This window comes from Tupaia chinensis, unplaced genomic scaffold (genome assembly GCF_000334495.1).
Source record: "Tupaia chinensis unplaced genomic scaffold, TupChi_1.0 Scaffold000335_1, whole genome shotgun sequence".
Classification (NCBI taxonomy): domain Eukaryota; kingdom Metazoa; phylum Chordata; class Mammalia; order Scandentia; family Tupaiidae; genus Tupaia; species Tupaia belangeri.
The window spans coordinates 2,855,603-2,871,915 of NW_006159829.1; the positions used below are offsets into that span (position 1 = coordinate 2,855,603).

The window sequence follows — 16,313 nt, forward strand, 5'->3', positions numbered from 1 at the left end:
CTCAAGCCACTGGGGTCCGGCAGGCTGGCGAGGAGAGGGCACTGGGAAGAGCCTGGCGTGGAGCTGTGGAGGGGAGAGGACCCTTCGGCCCCCAGGGTCAGCAGGAGCAGGGGCCGTGGAGAGGAGGTGAGAGGCCATCACTGGTGCAGCCCTTGCCTTCGAGCAGCCCTCCTTCCTCCTGCTTCTCCGTCCCCAGGCCTCTGTGGCGCCTGGAGCAGTCTTTGTTTCTTTGCTAGCCGATTTGTTGTCCCGGTCCCTCGTGACTCTAGGCTGGCACCAGCCTGCCCAATGCGGGGCCCTGGGTGCAGGGGCTTGCCTGTTTGGCTCGGTGCTGCACTCCTGGCCTGGTAGTGGTTGGCACAGAGCCGACGTTCAGTGAGCACGTGGCAGGGTGGGGAGACAGAGGAGGGGAAGCTGTTCATGGTAGGCCGCGGGACTGAGATTCAAGGGCAGCTGGGCGCCGGCCCCTGTGAGCCTGTGAAGGCCTCTGGGGACCCTCGTGTGGTCCTTACAGGTTTTGGGGTAGCTTTGAGATGGAGGGGTTTGGGTCTGTTCAGCTGCTGCAAGAAGACACCGGACTGGGTGGCTGATAGGGCCAGAAATTCCTTCCTCCCAGCTGTGGAGGCTGGAGTCCAAAACCAGGGTGCCGCGGACTTGGGGTCTGGCAGGGACTTGTCTCCTGGCGCACAATGGCCGTCTTCCACTGCGTCCTCACACGGAAGGCTGGAGGAGGGCTCTCTGGGGTCCCCGTTGTCTGGGCACTAATCTCTGTGACAAGACTTGCCCCATCGCGGTCTGATCGCCCACAGGCCCGTTTCCTAATCCCATCACCCCGGGGGCTCGTGTTCAACATGGGAGTGCTGAGGGGACAGAGAGCCCACCCATGTCGGGGTGACAGCTCTGACCGTGCTTCAGGAAGCCGAGCCTGCAGGTGCTGTGGACGGAAGGAGGAGCGTGGAGAACGGCGAGGGAAGAGGGCTCAGGCAGCCTTCCAGCTGAGAGCTGATGAAGGCCAGGCCGGCCTGGGGCAGTGAGCGCCGAGGAGGCATTCCCACCGGGGCCTGTACGCCCAGACATGCCTGCAAAGACGTGTGCTGTTGGGAAACCTCCTGAAGCTGCACGCCCAGGCAGTGGTTGTGCCGGCCTCCTCTGCAGGGCTCCGTGAGTGCCTTGCGGTGAACAGAGCCCCGCCTGACTTGGGCCTGGTCCCTAGCTGCCTCCGCTGTGAGGTAGTGCAGGCTGGCACGTCCCTGAGTGCTGGGCGCCGGGTCTGCAGGCTGTGGGGGCAGCAGCTGTGGGCTGGGAGCGTGCTCCCACGGCAGAGGGTCGTGGGTGAGGGGTGGAGCCTTGGTCTGATCGAGGTGGTGCTAACTGCCTGTCACCTGCTTACACGGCTGTGCGCGTCTGTCCTGAGAAGTTTGTATCTGACGAAGCCCCCGCCCACACCCTGTCGCCTCCATGTGCTGGCTCCCTTCGTTTCCTTTCGTGAGGGAGCTCGAGGTGGGTGTCTGGGACGTGTGGCCAGTACTCAGCAGGGCCAGGGTGTGCGCGAAGCAAAGGGCTTGTAGCAGGTTTCGGGGCTGCCACAGAAGCCGCCGAGTACCTTGCTCGGTGCTGTGGGTCACGGCGGTGGAGGAGGCCTTCCCCCCTGCCTGAGGCTTCAGCAGGTGTTTGCTTTAGGAAAAAACTGATTTCGTGTGTGTTTCCTATTTTATTCCTGTGCTCTCAGCTTTCTGAAGAAGAGAAAATTCAGCGGTACAGCATCCTGTCCGAGCTCTACGAGCTGATCGGCTTCCACCGCAAGTCGGCCTTCTTCAAGCGCGTGGCAGCCATGCAGTGCGTGGCCCCGAGCATCCCAGAGCCCGGCTGGAGGGCCTGCTACAAGCTCCTGCTGGAGACGCTCCCCGGCTACAGCCTGTCGCTGGATCCCAGGGACTTCACCAAAGGTACTGCAAGTCCGAGTCATCGTGAGTCACGCAAGCACCTGTCGAATGTGGCAGACGTCGTGGCCGGGCCCTGCCCTGACGCGGGAGCTTAAAAAACAGGTTACAGCAGAGGTAGTGGTGCTTGCCTCGGGGCTTACCTTCTTAAGTCCTTTTTTTGAGAGAGAGATTTTTGCTATAGGGCACGTGCACTCACCAGAGAGACAGAGAAAGAGAGAGACATTCCTCAGTCTATCAGCGAGGCATGTGCTGGCTGGGAGAACTCACGGCCCTGATGATGAACTGAGTTCTCCGTGGGCACCGCCTGGTACCAGGGCCCTCCCCATGGGTACCGCTCGGTATCGGCCCTCCCCGTGGGCACCGCTCAGTATCGGCCCTCCCCGTGGGCACTGCTCAGTACCGGGGCCCTCTCCAGGCTCTCTCCTACCCGCTCGGTGTGTCAGGTGAGCGGTGGGATGGGGGGAAGACAGCCCTGCCCTCTGACCGATGTGCACATACGGGGGCCATGAGAACACTTGCCGGGGTTGGAGAAGTGGGCAGCCCGGAGTGAGGCCTTTGTCCAGGCTGGCTGTGGGGAAGGGCCGGAGGTCAGGAAGGAAGGGAAGGGGCGTGAGGGGTTGAAGAGTTGCTGGATTTGGGGGAGCCAAGGTGAGACAGAGCCAGGATGAGGATTTAGGATCTAAATGAAGTCCCCGTTGCCCTCGTGGCTGGCGTTTTTTTCTGCCTGTGTCCCGGCTGGAGTCAAATCTGCAAAGAGGTGAAGCAGCGAGGTGGGACAGCTCTTCGGGCTCGCTCTTGTCTCCTCCTTGGTCGGAGCTCTGGGACCAAGTGCCCAGTGTTCTGGGGGTCGGCCCCTACGGCCAGGCCAGCGCCCTTCCTGGGCCTATGTGGCGCCCTGGCACATAGTGGTAAGCACCGTCCTGGTTTTCAGAAGAGGGCAGTGGAGGGACGAGGACAGACCTGTGCCTCAGGCGGCACTGCCACATGCGTGGGCCACCGTGAGCTGTACGCACCTTACACATGTGTGCCTCAGTGAGCTGTTCGCGCCTTACACATGTGTGCCACAGTGAGCTGTTCACACCTTACAGATGTGTGTGCCACAGTGAGCTGTACGCTGGCGCTTCCACATGCGTGTGCTATAGTGAGCTGTACACACTCCCACATGTGTGTGCCACAATGAGCTGTACACTGGCACTCCCACACACATGTGCCACAGTGAGCTGCACACACTCCCACACACGTGTGCCACAGTGAGCTCTATAGTGAGCTGTACACACTCCCACATGTGTGTGCCACAATGAGCTGTACACTGGCACTCCCACACACATGTGCCACAGTGAGCTGCACACACTCCCACACGTGTGTGCCAGTGAACTGTAGACACTCCCATACGTATGTGCCAGTGAGCTGTACATACTCCCACATGCGTGTGCCACAGTGAACTGTACACACTCCCACACGTGCGTGCCGGTGAGCCGAACGCTGGCACTCCTGCTCCCTGTTGGGGTGCCCTGAGAGTGCGGGTGTTTGCCGCCTCCCTCACGCACTCTGACCCCTCCTCGGTGCTGTGAGAAGAAGGGCTGCCAGGACAGCAGGAGCCCTGCACCGTGACACGCTGTCGTAGGCTGGCCAGAGGGCGCCCTGGGCCCCGGCTCAGAAAGCGGCATTGTTCCTGCGGCACGGTGCTGAGCAGCGCTGAAGGGTGTCTCTTCTTTCTTTTTTAATAAACATAGGTCACTAAAGAATTAGTTTTACCATGTCCTTCCTATTGCTACACTTTCTCTTGTGTAGTTTTTAAAAATAGACTATTTTTTTTAGAGACCTTTAGGTTTATCAAAATTGAGCATGAAGCAGGGTCTCCAAACATGCCTGCCCTGACACGCACGCCTCCCGTCGTCGACAGCCCCCACCAGGGTAGCACGTCGTTCTAGTCTGTGGGTCTGGACACGCACCACGCCAGAGCCCAGAGCAGCGTGGAAGGACGCATCCCGCCACTGTGGACTCGACAGATACCACCTGAAAGTCCTCTGTGCTTGCAGCCGGCAGGCGGTGTGGTTGTTAGGGTGCTGGACTCCCACGTGGCTGACTGCGGTTTGGGTCCTGGACCTGGCACTTGAAAATTATGCCAGGTGTATGTGCGTGTGTAACTAAAATCCCAGGGGAATGGAGGAGAGAGATTGCGGTGTGACTACCCCTGGGGGTGACTGCTCACTTTCCTGCTCTGTCTCTGTCCAGTGCACGTGTCCCATAGCAGAAACCAAGAGAAAAGAGCAGGTGCCGCTCGCACACCCCCTGGCGAGCAGCAGGTGCGAGTTCGTGCTGCCCCGCCTGGGTTCTGGCTACTCTCACAGTGCATATCGTGTCCTAAGGTCCCTGTGATTCTCAGTGGCATGTGAGCTTGAGCATCTTCCACATGGCTTCTTCACCACCTATTTATCTTTTCTCTTATAAGTATTTATATAGTTTTATTTATTATTATTGTAAATTTGCTATAGGGCACATGCACGAGAGAGAGAGAGAGAGAGAGAGAGAGAGAGAGAGAGAGAGAGAGTGAGAGAGAGAGAGAGAAAAACAAGCCGCCAGGCCCAGGACTCAGACTTGGTTCGGCCATGTGGGAGTTCAGTGCCCTAATCACCATGCTACCTGCTGGGCCCAGAGATATTTTCATTTATTTAAAAAATTGGGGGCTGGCAGGTGGTGTGTTGGTTAAGGGTGCTGGACTCTCACATGGTTGACTAGTTCAAGTCCTTGACCTGGTGGTTTGCTTTCTCATTCCCACCCCCACTCTGTCCCTTTCTGGTCAAATTAAAAAAATAAAAAATAAAAATAATTGTTTATTAAAAAAATTGTCCTTATTGGGTATTACAAAGGTGATTATTCCGTGTTTGCCAGCTTCCTGCAATGTAAGTGACATATCGGAGTCCCAGCCTGCATTTGTGCCCTCATAGGGGTGTGGGCTGCATGTGCCCAGCCATCTGCCCGTCTCAGGGCTGGGGAGTCCCTACTCGGAGGGCCTGTCTCCAACACAGCCCTGACCCTGCAGCCTTGCTAAGCTCGGGCTGCCACGGTGCTCGGTCCAAGCCCCTCTCTTTCTACTCCACACCTAGGCGCTAGCCGGGCCTCCTGGGGTGTCACTCGTTGCTGAGTGGGGCCTGGCGTGCCACACAAGGTGATGTGTCATTCCTGAGCACCTGCAGCCTGCGATCGCTGCGTGGCCTAGGCCGGGCTCTGCTCCGTGTTCTGGCTCTCAGCTCCCACATCTGTGAAATGGGGACACAGCTTTCGTCCAGTTGGGAGGTCGTTGTGAGGACTGAATCAGTCAGTCTCCGAAGGCGCTTAGGCCAGTGCTCAGCAAAGGCCCACGTGGTTACCATCCCATGAGGTCCTCTGACCCAGCCCAGCACTCTCCATAGCTTCCTGGAGGCCAGCATGGAAGAGGCGAAAGAAGCGTGCCATGTTCCGGGGCGTGCTAGACCTGTGCCCACCTGAGAAGAAGGGGGTGTTGCTGGCATAGCCCTCCGTGACCCCTCGGTTGTCCTGATTGGAGTTAAGGGCAAGAAGAGCCAGAAAAGCCGTAGAAACATGCAGGATTGTATTGAAAGGCTGAGGCACTAATGGAAGGGCAGGGAAGAGACCCGGGGTCTGAGAAGGGAGGACTCAGGTCCGGGCAGGTTTCAGTCTGTTCCGGAGACGTTTGATGGGGCAGAGGTGTGTGCCAGACGTGGGAGAGAGAGTTTTCAGAGCAATTACGCAGTTGCTTTATGGAGAGACGAGGGAGTGTCCTTTAAAAGGTTCCTCTGTGCACTGTGAATGGAGCCCCATTTAGTGTGCTTCTGAGAGACTTCAAGAAAGATTCAAATTGCTTTGCAGTTACCTTTTTCTTTTTGAATGCTTTGAATATAACTCCAGGCTGGCTTCAGGGTAAAAGCAAGCCCCCACCGCCGACTCCTGCAAGTTACAACAGGAGTTGTCTCAGTTCTCCTCTCTAAACCAGGGCCACTCCTCGTCTCGGAGGACCTCGGCCTGAGGTCTGCTAATGGCTCTTCCTACTTGGAGGGACGCTTTTCTGGCCCAGCTCCTCCCAGTCACCCACAGATCTCTGTTCAGTGCCACGTCTTCAGAGAGTCCCCAGTGGTCCTTCAGCCTAAATGGGGTCCTTTCATCTTCCTCTCCCGTTGACTTGTTCTTCCTCACAGCACCTCTCATAGTTTTTACGTACATTAAAAATGGAGGCTGACTTAACGTCCGCTTCTCCCACTACCTGTATGCCCATGAGAGCAGAGGCTCTCGTCTCGCTGTGTCCCACGCTGGGCCGTGGCTGGGGGCCACACGAATGGGGGTAACAGGACCCAGCCCCAAGGAGCAGCTCGGGGCGGGTGATGACAGGTATTGCCATTGATTGAAGAGGGTTTTTTTTTTCCTCACTCTTACTTTATTTTAAAAGAATGATTTTATTCTGTTTTATTTATTATTATTATTATTTCAAAAAAATTTGACCAGAGAGAGACAGAGTGTGAGGGAAAGTGAGGGGCAAGGCACCAGGTCCAGGACTCAAATGTGGTCGCCCCCGTGGGAGTCCAGCGCCTTGACCACCACTCGGACTGCCAGCCCCTTTGCTCTTAATTTTTAAGTGTGACGAGTGAAACATAGTTCTTTCAAAAGATAATAAGCATCTTCTATGTGATCAGAGCTTTTGCTTAGACGTCTGTTCCAGGGAGGGACACTTGCCATTGGTTTGTGGAAGAGATTAGGGATGGAGGGAGGGCCGGGGTTAGATAACGGAAAAGTGGTAACCGTCAGCTGGCAGTGTTTTCCATAAAAATAAAATCACTTTAAAGCCATCCCCACTTCTGCTTTGGACCACTCTGACCTTTCCCAGAGAACTAAATGGAATCTGCTAAGACCCCGCCCCTGTGGATGCAGGTGGGCTGCTAAAACTCTGTTCCTGGGGACCAGCAGTTAGCATAATGACTATGTCATTGAACTCCCATGTAGCCGACTGCGGTTTGAGTCCTGGACCCGGTGGCTTAAACTCACGCTGGGCACGTGTGCGTGCGTGCCCAAGATCCCACGAGGAGAATGGAGGAGAAGGGATTGCGGCGTGGCCATCCCCCCTGGGGGGTGATTTCTCGCTTTCTATCTGTTTCTCTCTGTCTTTCTGGTGAGCGCACGCACCCTATAGCAAAAACCTCTCAAAAAACAAACAAACAAACAAACAAAAAGACCCATTCCTATGGATGCAGGTGGGCTGTGTGCGGTCTCTTTCTCGAAATGAACAATTTGCCTCAGCGGGCTACAGGAGGCTGTCCCAGGAGCACTGAGGCGTGTTGTTTGCCAACCCGAGGGGCAGCTCACTATCATTTAAATCGTCTTTGTGTTGCTGTATATGAAGACTTCTTTTCTTTCTTTTTTTCTTTTTAAAGTTTTAGGGCATGTGCAATTTCTGGAAAGAGACAGCAAGAAATCACCAAGGGGAGGGCCACACTGCAGCCCCTTCTCTTCCACTCTCCTCCTAGGACTTCGGGCACACATACACATGTGCCTGGCATGTTTCAAGCTACCAGGTCTGGGCCTCGAACTGTGGTCTGTCATGTAGGAGTCCAGTACATTAACTACCATGCCACCTGTGGCCCCTGTATATAACAATTTTTGCTCAGGCTTTTTCTAAATGAGAGTTTAAAATTTCCCCAGGAACTCTTAGGAGAAAGATGGAGAAGGCAGTTGGATTTGCTGAAAGGCAACAGCTGATGTATTGCAAATCCCCAAACTGGTGAGCTTTCAATTACAAGAGTGTTGGAAATTTTATCCCTGGGTCAGAGGCTGCAAGTCTGTCTTAAAAAAAAAAAAATCTACATCTTATAGGGGGAACACTTCAAGTCATAGAAATTGTGACTTGAATATTATTACTGTTAAGAAAACTCATACTGGGAACCAGCAGTTAGCGTAATGGCTATGTCGCTGGACTCCCACGTAGTCGACTGCGGTTCGCGTCTCGGACCCAGTGGCGTAAAACTCACGCCGGACGCGTGTGCGTGCGTGCCCAAGATCCCGAGAGGAGAATGGAGGAGAAGGGATTGCGGGCGTGACCATCCCCCCTGGGGGGTGATTTCTTGCTTTCTGTCTCTATGTCTCTCTCTGTCTGTCTGGCGAGCGCACGCGCCCTATAGCAAAAATCTCTCCAAAAAAAAAGATCCCGAGAGGAGAATGGAGGAGAAGGGATTGTGGCGTGGCCACCCCCCCTGGGGGGTGATTTCTCGCTTTCTGTCTCTATGTCTCTCTCTGTCTGGCGAACGCACGTGCCCTATAGCAAAAAAAACCTCTCCAAAAAAAGAAAAAAAAAAGAAAACTCATACTCAGTCTTGGGCACAGTTCCCTGTGGTAGGGGCCGAGCACTGTGTTTTACAAATCAAAGTGGTATTTGCCCTGTTCTTAGGTGAGAAAACCCTTCTTGACGTGGCAGTGTTGACATGAGTTACAGTGTACCGTCCTACGCTCATGGCGTGGTTAGTCACGACATCGAGGTCAGCTGGTTAACCCTTTTGAAAACCTGTCTTTCCTTTTAGCACCTGTGTCACTTCCTTTGAGCACACGGAGATAGCACAGGGCCTTGCCTTTTGCTCCCTGCAGTTGTGGTGTGGAAAGTGCTGCCATTTTGCATCCGAAGATATTTCTAGAAGATAAATTAGGGTATGACGGTGTGTGTGTGTGTATGTGTGTATACGCATGTGTTTAGTCTGCTCCAATAATGTCAATGAAATCAGTACGAGGACCTCCATTGGCTGGTGGTGCGACGTGGGGCCACAGTGCCCTGTGCAGCTGACCCATGGAGGAGGCCCTGGTGAGTGTCCTGAGACCTCCTGGACTACACTGGGCATGCGTGTGCCTGCGCTTGGGCTGGCTGAGGCCTGGCGTGGATCACGGCATCAGGCCCCCATTGGAGGTGCTCTCTCTCTCTCTCTCTTTCTTGCTTATGGAAGAAATACTAAACTTACAAAATTATTATGAAATAATTTGAATATATACAAATTAGATAGTACAGTGAGATTAAATAATTATCACTAATTGGGCCAACGGGTGGCACGGTGGTTAAGGGGCTAGACTCCCCCATGGCTGACCGCAGTTAGAGTTCCAGACCCAGTAGCTTGAAACTCATGCGGAGTGTGTGCGCATGTATGCCCAAAATCCCCAGAGGAGAATGGAGGAGAAGGCTCTGTATGGCCATTCTCACTTTCCCTCTCTCTGTCTCTCTCTCAGGCAAGCGCAAACATCCTATGGCAAAAACCTTAAAAAATTATAGCTGTTTTACCATGTTTGTTGTATTTTTAACCTTCTTCTTTTACTCACTCTTAAATGAAGTATTTGGCAGCAAAGATTCCAGAGATTAGGTTTCAGCCCTGCACGCCTGAGTGCACGTGCCTAACGCACAGGGGCAGACCTCTGTCTTGATCCACACTTGCTGAGTACTAGTGCCTCTGTGCGTCCTGCTAGGCGCTGAGGATCCTGGGGTGGATGAGCCAAGTTCTGGGCCTCCGGAAATTGAGGGTTGATGGAAAAACAAGCAAGTGAACTCATGGGTGCTCCCTGTACTCTCAGACAACTCCTTTGTGTCGGAACGTGTGAATGCTACAGTGGAAATACGGAGCGGGGACTGGGCCGCGTGTAGGCCAGGCGTGGGGAGCGTCGGGCGGTCCTGCGGGGGTGCCTGCGTGTTGAGGAGGGTGAGGCTGACGGACGAGCAGTCACGCCGACTGAGCGGCCGGGAGGAACCTTCTTGATGGCGTCCATTCTTCAGGCACCCTTGATTAAATGCTCAACTGCGTGCTAGGCCCCGTCCCGGGAATACTGTAATAAACGACCTCCCAGGATCTTCAGATCCAGGGACTCAGAACCCGAACAGGGCGTCTCGGCACGCAAGCGTGATTTTCTCCACTAACTGCATCAACAGAGACCTGAACCACGGGGGTCCCTCTTGGCTAAGCCACGGAGCAGGCAGATCCACAGTCATTTCACGCTAGAGTCCGAGCTGCGCGTTGGCCACGTCGTGTGTACTCAGCGATAACGTGAATAGCAACCAGCGTTTTCCGAGAACGTGCGGCAGATAAACCGCTAAGTGAACTTCAGTGGGTTGTCGCGTTCGCACTCACTGCTGTGTGACCCCGTGGCCTCCATCTGCCTTCTTACCCAGCATTCGCCCAGATGCCGCCTGGCCGTCCACCTGCCCCAGGTCACGTGGCGCTGTGGTCCCTGTCGGGGCCTCCCTCCTTACCTGCGCCCCAACAGCGTTCACCACTGCGCTGGTGCCCAAGGCTCTGCCACAGGAACGCCGCTTCCTGTGTTCTCCTCGCTCCGGTGCCCCCTTAGTGATAAGCTCGTTCAGTGTGTGACAGACATGGCCCTTTATAGCGCCCCTCAAGGGTCAGTAAGTGCGGGGGACAGTTCTTGTCCTTTGTGTTTGCTAGTTGAGGTGTTTGTCTTGGGGTCCGCGTGGCCCGTTTGTCCTGCACCCTCTGAAGAACTCCGATGACGGGTGACTTCCGTTGCAGGCACGCACAGAGGCTGGGCTGCTGTCCAGATGCGCCTGCTCCACGAACTGGTCTATGCCTCGCGGAGGATGGGGAACCCCGCGCTGTCCGTCCGACACCTGTCCTTCCTCCTGCAGACCATGCTGGACTTCCTGTCTGACCAGGGTGAGTGCGTGCAAGCTGTGTTTTCAAGGGAATATGGATGCGGGCATTTTGGGCCTCGGTTGGGATGATGCTTACCAGCTCTGTCGATGAGAGGGCCCTGCTGCGCCCTGCCTGGGCTCCCGGTGGCTTTGCTGACCCCTCAGCTCCAAGCCTCCCCCAACCCTTCCTTACCCGTCAGCCAGGGCCTCTCACTCTTCCTGCTGCATCTCAGGCTGCTCCTTCTCAGCCTCGGGCCTCCCCTCCCTTTGCCCACACGTTATGAAACACAAATGGCGGAAGGACACAGCTCGACGTGCTTTCCTGAAGTGGCCGCCCCGCACCAGAAGGGGACCAAACCAGGGCCCTTTGGACCCCTCCTCGCTGCTGCTCCCCTGCAGGGGCCCCTCTGCTCCCCGCAAAACCATGACTGAGTTTGCTCTACCAGGGCCGTGTGGCATCTCTGCCATACCTCAAGGCTGCCTTCCTTGGGTTCCTTCCCGGGCACCCTCTGCTGTCACACTGTCATTTGCACGTGGGGTCATGGCTGTCAGTCTCTGCCCAGGCCCCAGGCGCGCTTGTTTGCTCATGGCGCACCTCCCCTTGGTGCCCTGTGGCATGTGGCGTGTGCAGACCATGTCAGAGGGGACCTCAGCTGCGCCCACCAAGCCTCCCTCTCGCCTGTGTTACCCCAGTTCTGTGCACGAAGCCTCTCTGATGTGGAGGTCACGGTGCAGGCGCAGATCAGGAAGTTCTCTCGGACAGCACCCAGCACAGGAGGGGAGGCCAGGTCGAGTGGCGGAGAGGCTGGCCGCGTGCGGTGCAGCCTGGTGGGCGCTGACGGCTCTGAGCAGGGTGGGTCGCAGAGCTGTGGTGTGTGCGGGTCACCTTGGGGTTATTACGAGTTCTCTGCACACCCAGGGGAGAACTGGGCAGCCATGAGCTTCCCGGCGCTGGTGGGGCTTGGGACCCGCGCACTGCGAGCTTGGTGCCGTGTGCCCGCTGCTCCCAGACAGGGCTGAGTCTTGGGGGAGGCTGCTCTCTCCAGCTGAGGACTGCCCGGGGGTGAGTGGCGCTCTCACCCTGACGGAGCGGGCTCCTCCCTGAAAGGTCTGCTAGAGCGTCACTGTCGACACTGACTTCTCGTGCAGCTGCCCAGGTGGGACGCAGATGCTCACACTCCCCGCTCCGTCACCCCCATGTCCCGGCATTCACAGATCACGTGCCCCTCAGCATTAAAGACCCATGCTGTTTCTCTCCCTCTGCTTTTCCCTGGGCACGCTCTTACCTGGGATCGTGGCAGTCCTGGCTCCAGGGTAAGAGTGTGTACCTCCCGCTAATCCCTTTTTTTTTTTTTTTTTGCTATAGGGCATGTGTGCTCTATAGAGCAGAAAGTGAGAAATCACCCCCCGGGGGGGATGGCCACTCTGCATCCCATCTCCTCCATTCTCCTCTAGGGACCTTGGGCATGCACGCACATGTACTGGCATGAGTTTTAAGTCTTTGTGTCCGGGACTTGAGCCGTGGCCGACTACCTGGGAGTCCAGTGATGTAACAGTGCACCAGTTCCTATACTGCACCTGTAACCAGGCTTACCTGAGTGAGTCCTCCCTGGAAGGGGCTGGCCTGGCGACTCCCTCTTGTGGGCATGAGCAGCCCTTGCTGTTATGGCCAGAGTCCTCATAATTGCTCTCTGCTCCATTCACACCACCACACACTGGGCCCCTGAGATCGTTGCTCTTTTCTTTCTACTAGAAGTAGTGGGGGCAAAATAAAATTAAGATGCAAGTTTGGTGATGGTAGAATGTTTTTTCCTCCATGGAATTCCAAGTGAGGTCAGAAGGGTCTTCTCAACTTGGATAAGTGACAGAGCCCTGATGGGACCCACTGGAGTCTAAACCAAGCGGTGTGTGGGAAGGAGGGGGCAGCTCTGCAGTGAGGCCTCTCTTTCTGGGAGCGTGTGCGCACGCACATGTGCACCTTTGTGTGTGTGTGTGCGCGGAGAGCTAATTCTCAGTGAGGACATGGAACAGGCAGGTCCCTCCCCTGCCATCCCGCCTCCCTTAGATTCCCGTTGTTCTGCGTTTGACCAACAGCAGCCTGACGCTGAGGCCCGAGGTGTGAAGGCCCGCTTGTCCTGGGAGACGGGGAGCATGGCCACCGGGTCAGGCTGGTGTAACTTGGGTGGCGGATCTGTGTGCCCACACAGTGCTGACGGTCTCTTGCTGGGGACGCAAGGTCATCTTAATTAGTGGCCGGGAGACGTTAGTTTGCAGGAGAAGACCTTGGGACGTCTGATGCTGTTGGCCGGGAGCTGCCTCCTGGAAGGCCCGTGTGTGATGATATTTGGGTAATTGGAGCCTCCTGAGGAAAGGACGGGCGTGAGGAGGTCGGAAGGGTTACCTCCGCTCACCTCAGCCTCTAATTGCTGTGACCTCGATCAATGCGAAGCCCTTGCCAGCTTCCAGGTCCTCGCTGGACACCTGGGATCAGCACGCTCTGTGTGAGTTCATTACTTTTTCTGATGGATATTTAAATCGTGGGCTGACCTTTCCTCTGACGAGCCCCTGGTACCGCTCAGAGACTTGATAATGAACGTGTCTCAGCGTCGCTGCAGCGCAACTCAGCATGAGAGAAGAGCCGCCGAGGGGGATGGCAGGACGAGGCCGGGAGGAGTTCTGGCCACCTTGCCGCTTGGTTGGTCTCGGTTGAAGAGGGCATGATCTGGGGAGCTCCTGCCTTGCCCCCTCGCGTGGGCAGCTTCAGTGAAGCTGCAGGCTAAGTCCCGGGGCAGGTATTCACCAAAACAGCTCCCAGTTCCCCACAGCCTTTCTCTGCTCTTCTCACGATTGTCACGTTGTCCAGGACAATGACTGGACGGTGACTGCAGGACTGCTGAGCCCTCGTGTCACATGCCTGCTGGCCCCAGAGCTCCCCACTCTGGCTGTGGAGGTGCTGGTCTGCTCCCCACCCTGCTACCCTGTAGCTCCTCAAGGACAAGGACTGTCACTAATTCGGCCCTTGCCTTGGCTGTCGCAGGACGAGTGTGTTGTCCCTGACACCAGTTCCAGTGGAAGAGCTGCTTTGAGATCAGACAATTCAGAGAGGGAGCGTGGGAGGCTTAGCTAGGTGAATGATTTCAGGGATTCAGATGGAATGCCCCAGGCGAGGGGATGAGATTGGACCACATTTTGGATACGCCGGTTAAAAACTTGCACACTATAAATAACTCATGTTCTCGCTGGAGTGAGAAGACCGTGGACGATGAAAGAGGATGCTCCCGAGGCTGCGAGGGGCCCGCCAGCAAACTCGCGTTAAGGATGTGCCTCATTTCAAAGCATTTCTGTGTCAGAGCAGCTTCGCCGTGTTCCAAGGGTGGGGAGTGCTGTGTTCTTGCTCTGGAGTGTAGCTGCTTTATCAGAAAAATTTGCATTTCGTGTGGCTGCCTGGGCTCGTCCCTGCTGGGATCTGAAGATTTCTGTGTGCTGGCTCTGGTGCAGTTCAGCATTTTGCTGGAGGACTCTGGGTGGATGCTGTTTCCTTGAAAAGCTCGCTGAGCACAGCTTTCGCATCTACCTTGCAGGGCAGTTGTGAGGACTGGAGACACCGTACCTGAAGTGCATAGCAATTTCTGCCTGGTGCGAAGGAGCGCCGAGTAAATGCGGGGCGGCACTGTTTTCCTCCCGAGGCCTGGACACCTGGGCCTCCACTGGAGGTCAGTGGCTCTTTTGCCACAGGTACCTGCAGAGGACCCTGAGAGAGACCCAGGAATAGCAGCGTGGTCCCAGAGGGCTAGCACGCGTGGGTGCTGCGTGTTTCCAAGACGTGCTGCTGCTATAACCTGGGTTTCATGTTGAATTAACAGTAGCATGGCTCTTCTGTGAGCAGAGAGAGGATGGGAGGGGCCGGCCAAGGGAGAGGGAGGGCTGTGCCTCCGGGAAGTGTCCCCCGGCTGGGAGTGGGGCATGGAACTGGTGCCTTAGAACGCCAGACTGTGATGTCCAAGACCCCGAGCTCCCCCCGTTGGGGCTGTGGCGTTGCCTTGTCCTCGGGAGTGTGGGTCTGGGCGAGGCCGTCAGTTTGCCGTGGCACTGTGGGAGCGTGGAGCCCAGCTGTGGTCGTGTCCAACCTGAACTGGATCTCCTCTTGGAGCTCGTGGTCATATAACATGTGGGGTCTTGCTAGCCTCCACCCCGAGGCAAGGCGGGAAGTGAATGGAGGCATGCAGATCCGGACATAGGTTTTTGTTTTCTAAGATTTGGATGTAGAGTGTGTGCACTCGCTGGAGACAGTGTGAAAGTAAGAGGAAAGAAATTGTGCCCCCAGAGGGATGGCCACACCACAGTCCCTTTCCCTTCTTCCTCCTCTCGGGATTTCAGGCACACACGCACACGTGCCCGGTGTGATTTTCAAGCTGCCTGGTCCAGGATGCGAACCCCACAGTCGGCCATGTGGCTTGTGCACACTACTGGTGACTAGGATCTTACTGGCCTCAGTAAACTGAGTATTGCCGTCCCAGCCTGTAGGTTGGTGTGAGAAGGGATGAAATGATGCCCGCGTGACTTAGGACACCAGGAATCCGTTCCCTCGGTTCCCCAGCTGCTCTGAGCTCCAGACGTGGGTGCCCACTGCTCTGGGGTGTTTAAGTGTCAGAGACTTCCAGAACAGCTGTCGCCGTGCTGTGCCCCTCTCCCCATATCAGTTGTGCTTTTGCCTTCAGGAAACAAAATATCTTACCAAAGAAATTAAAAAAATTGTTCAGGGGGACTAGCACATGGCCTAATGGTTGTGTCCCTGACCATATGGTGGACCGTGGTTCAAGTCCCGGATGTGGTGGCTTGGAACTCATGGCGGGTGCAGGTGCATGTGTGCGCGTGCCAAGATCCTGAGAGGAGAAGGGAGAAGGGATTGCAGTGTGACCATCCCCCCAGGGGGTGACTTCTCGTTTCTGTCTCTCTCTCTAGCGAGTACATGCACCTAATAGTCAAAATCTCTGTTAAAAAAATTGATGGGAGGAAATAACGCACCTACTGTGCAGCTCACCCATGTTAAGTACCCCGTGTGTTCGCGGGGCTGTCAGCTCTCACCACAGTGAATTGGCCCCTGAGGCCCCCATGTGGTTGGTCCTTGGAAACTCATCCTCAGCAGAGACACCCCATGCGATTTCATTTAGTCAACGCGTCCAGAAAGTCTGTGGCTATTGAGACAGAAGCAGACGAGTGGTCACTTGTGACTGGAGTGGGGCCCTTGGCTAGAGGGTGTGGGGCGACGGAAACATTGTAGCAGGACACTGGAGGCCGGTGTGTCACTCAGAAACGCCCCGACCCACAAAGGGCCGCTCTGCGTGGCTAGTTGGTATGGGGACGGAATGTCAGAAAAAAGCTGTTCTGAAAAGCTGCCTTGTCTTAGGCGTCCGCCGTGTCCCAGGTGGGATCCTGCTGCGTGGTCAGGCCAGTGAGTGAGGCTGGGGGGCTCTGGTGCTGAGTCTCCATGAGCAGAGCCAGAGAGGGGGCCGGAGGATGGATGCCCAGGGGGCCCTTGGGGAAAGCTGCCTCCTGCAGCTCTCCGTCCTCCTCCCCTCTCCCAGTCCCGTGGGATTCAAGCTCCAGCCTTTGGAATGATCACCTCTCCTCCTGCTCCCTCTGCAGGTAGGCCACCCTAATGAGGCTGGCAAGCCCGCCTGCACCACAACACCCCCCCCCCACCC

General features: G+C 56.0%; 1 protein-coding gene across 5 annotated transcripts in view; it reads left to right on the top strand.

Annotated features, from left to right (window-relative positions):
• The window catches only part of TRAPPC9 (trafficking protein particle complex subunit 9), a 635,544-nt gene that overhangs the window by 108,626 nt on the left and 510,605 nt on the right, over positions 1-16,313 (top strand). For all 5 annotated transcript variants that reach the window (XM_006152123.3, XM_006152122.3, XM_006152126.3 and 2 more), the window contains 2 exons: positions 1,730-1,946; positions 10,487-10,630. In XM_006152123.3, the coding sequence (XP_006152185.1) occupies positions 1,730-1,946; positions 10,487-10,630 (361 nt within the window). The remainder of the gene's footprint in view (positions 1-1,729; positions 1,947-10,486; positions 10,631-16,313) is intronic.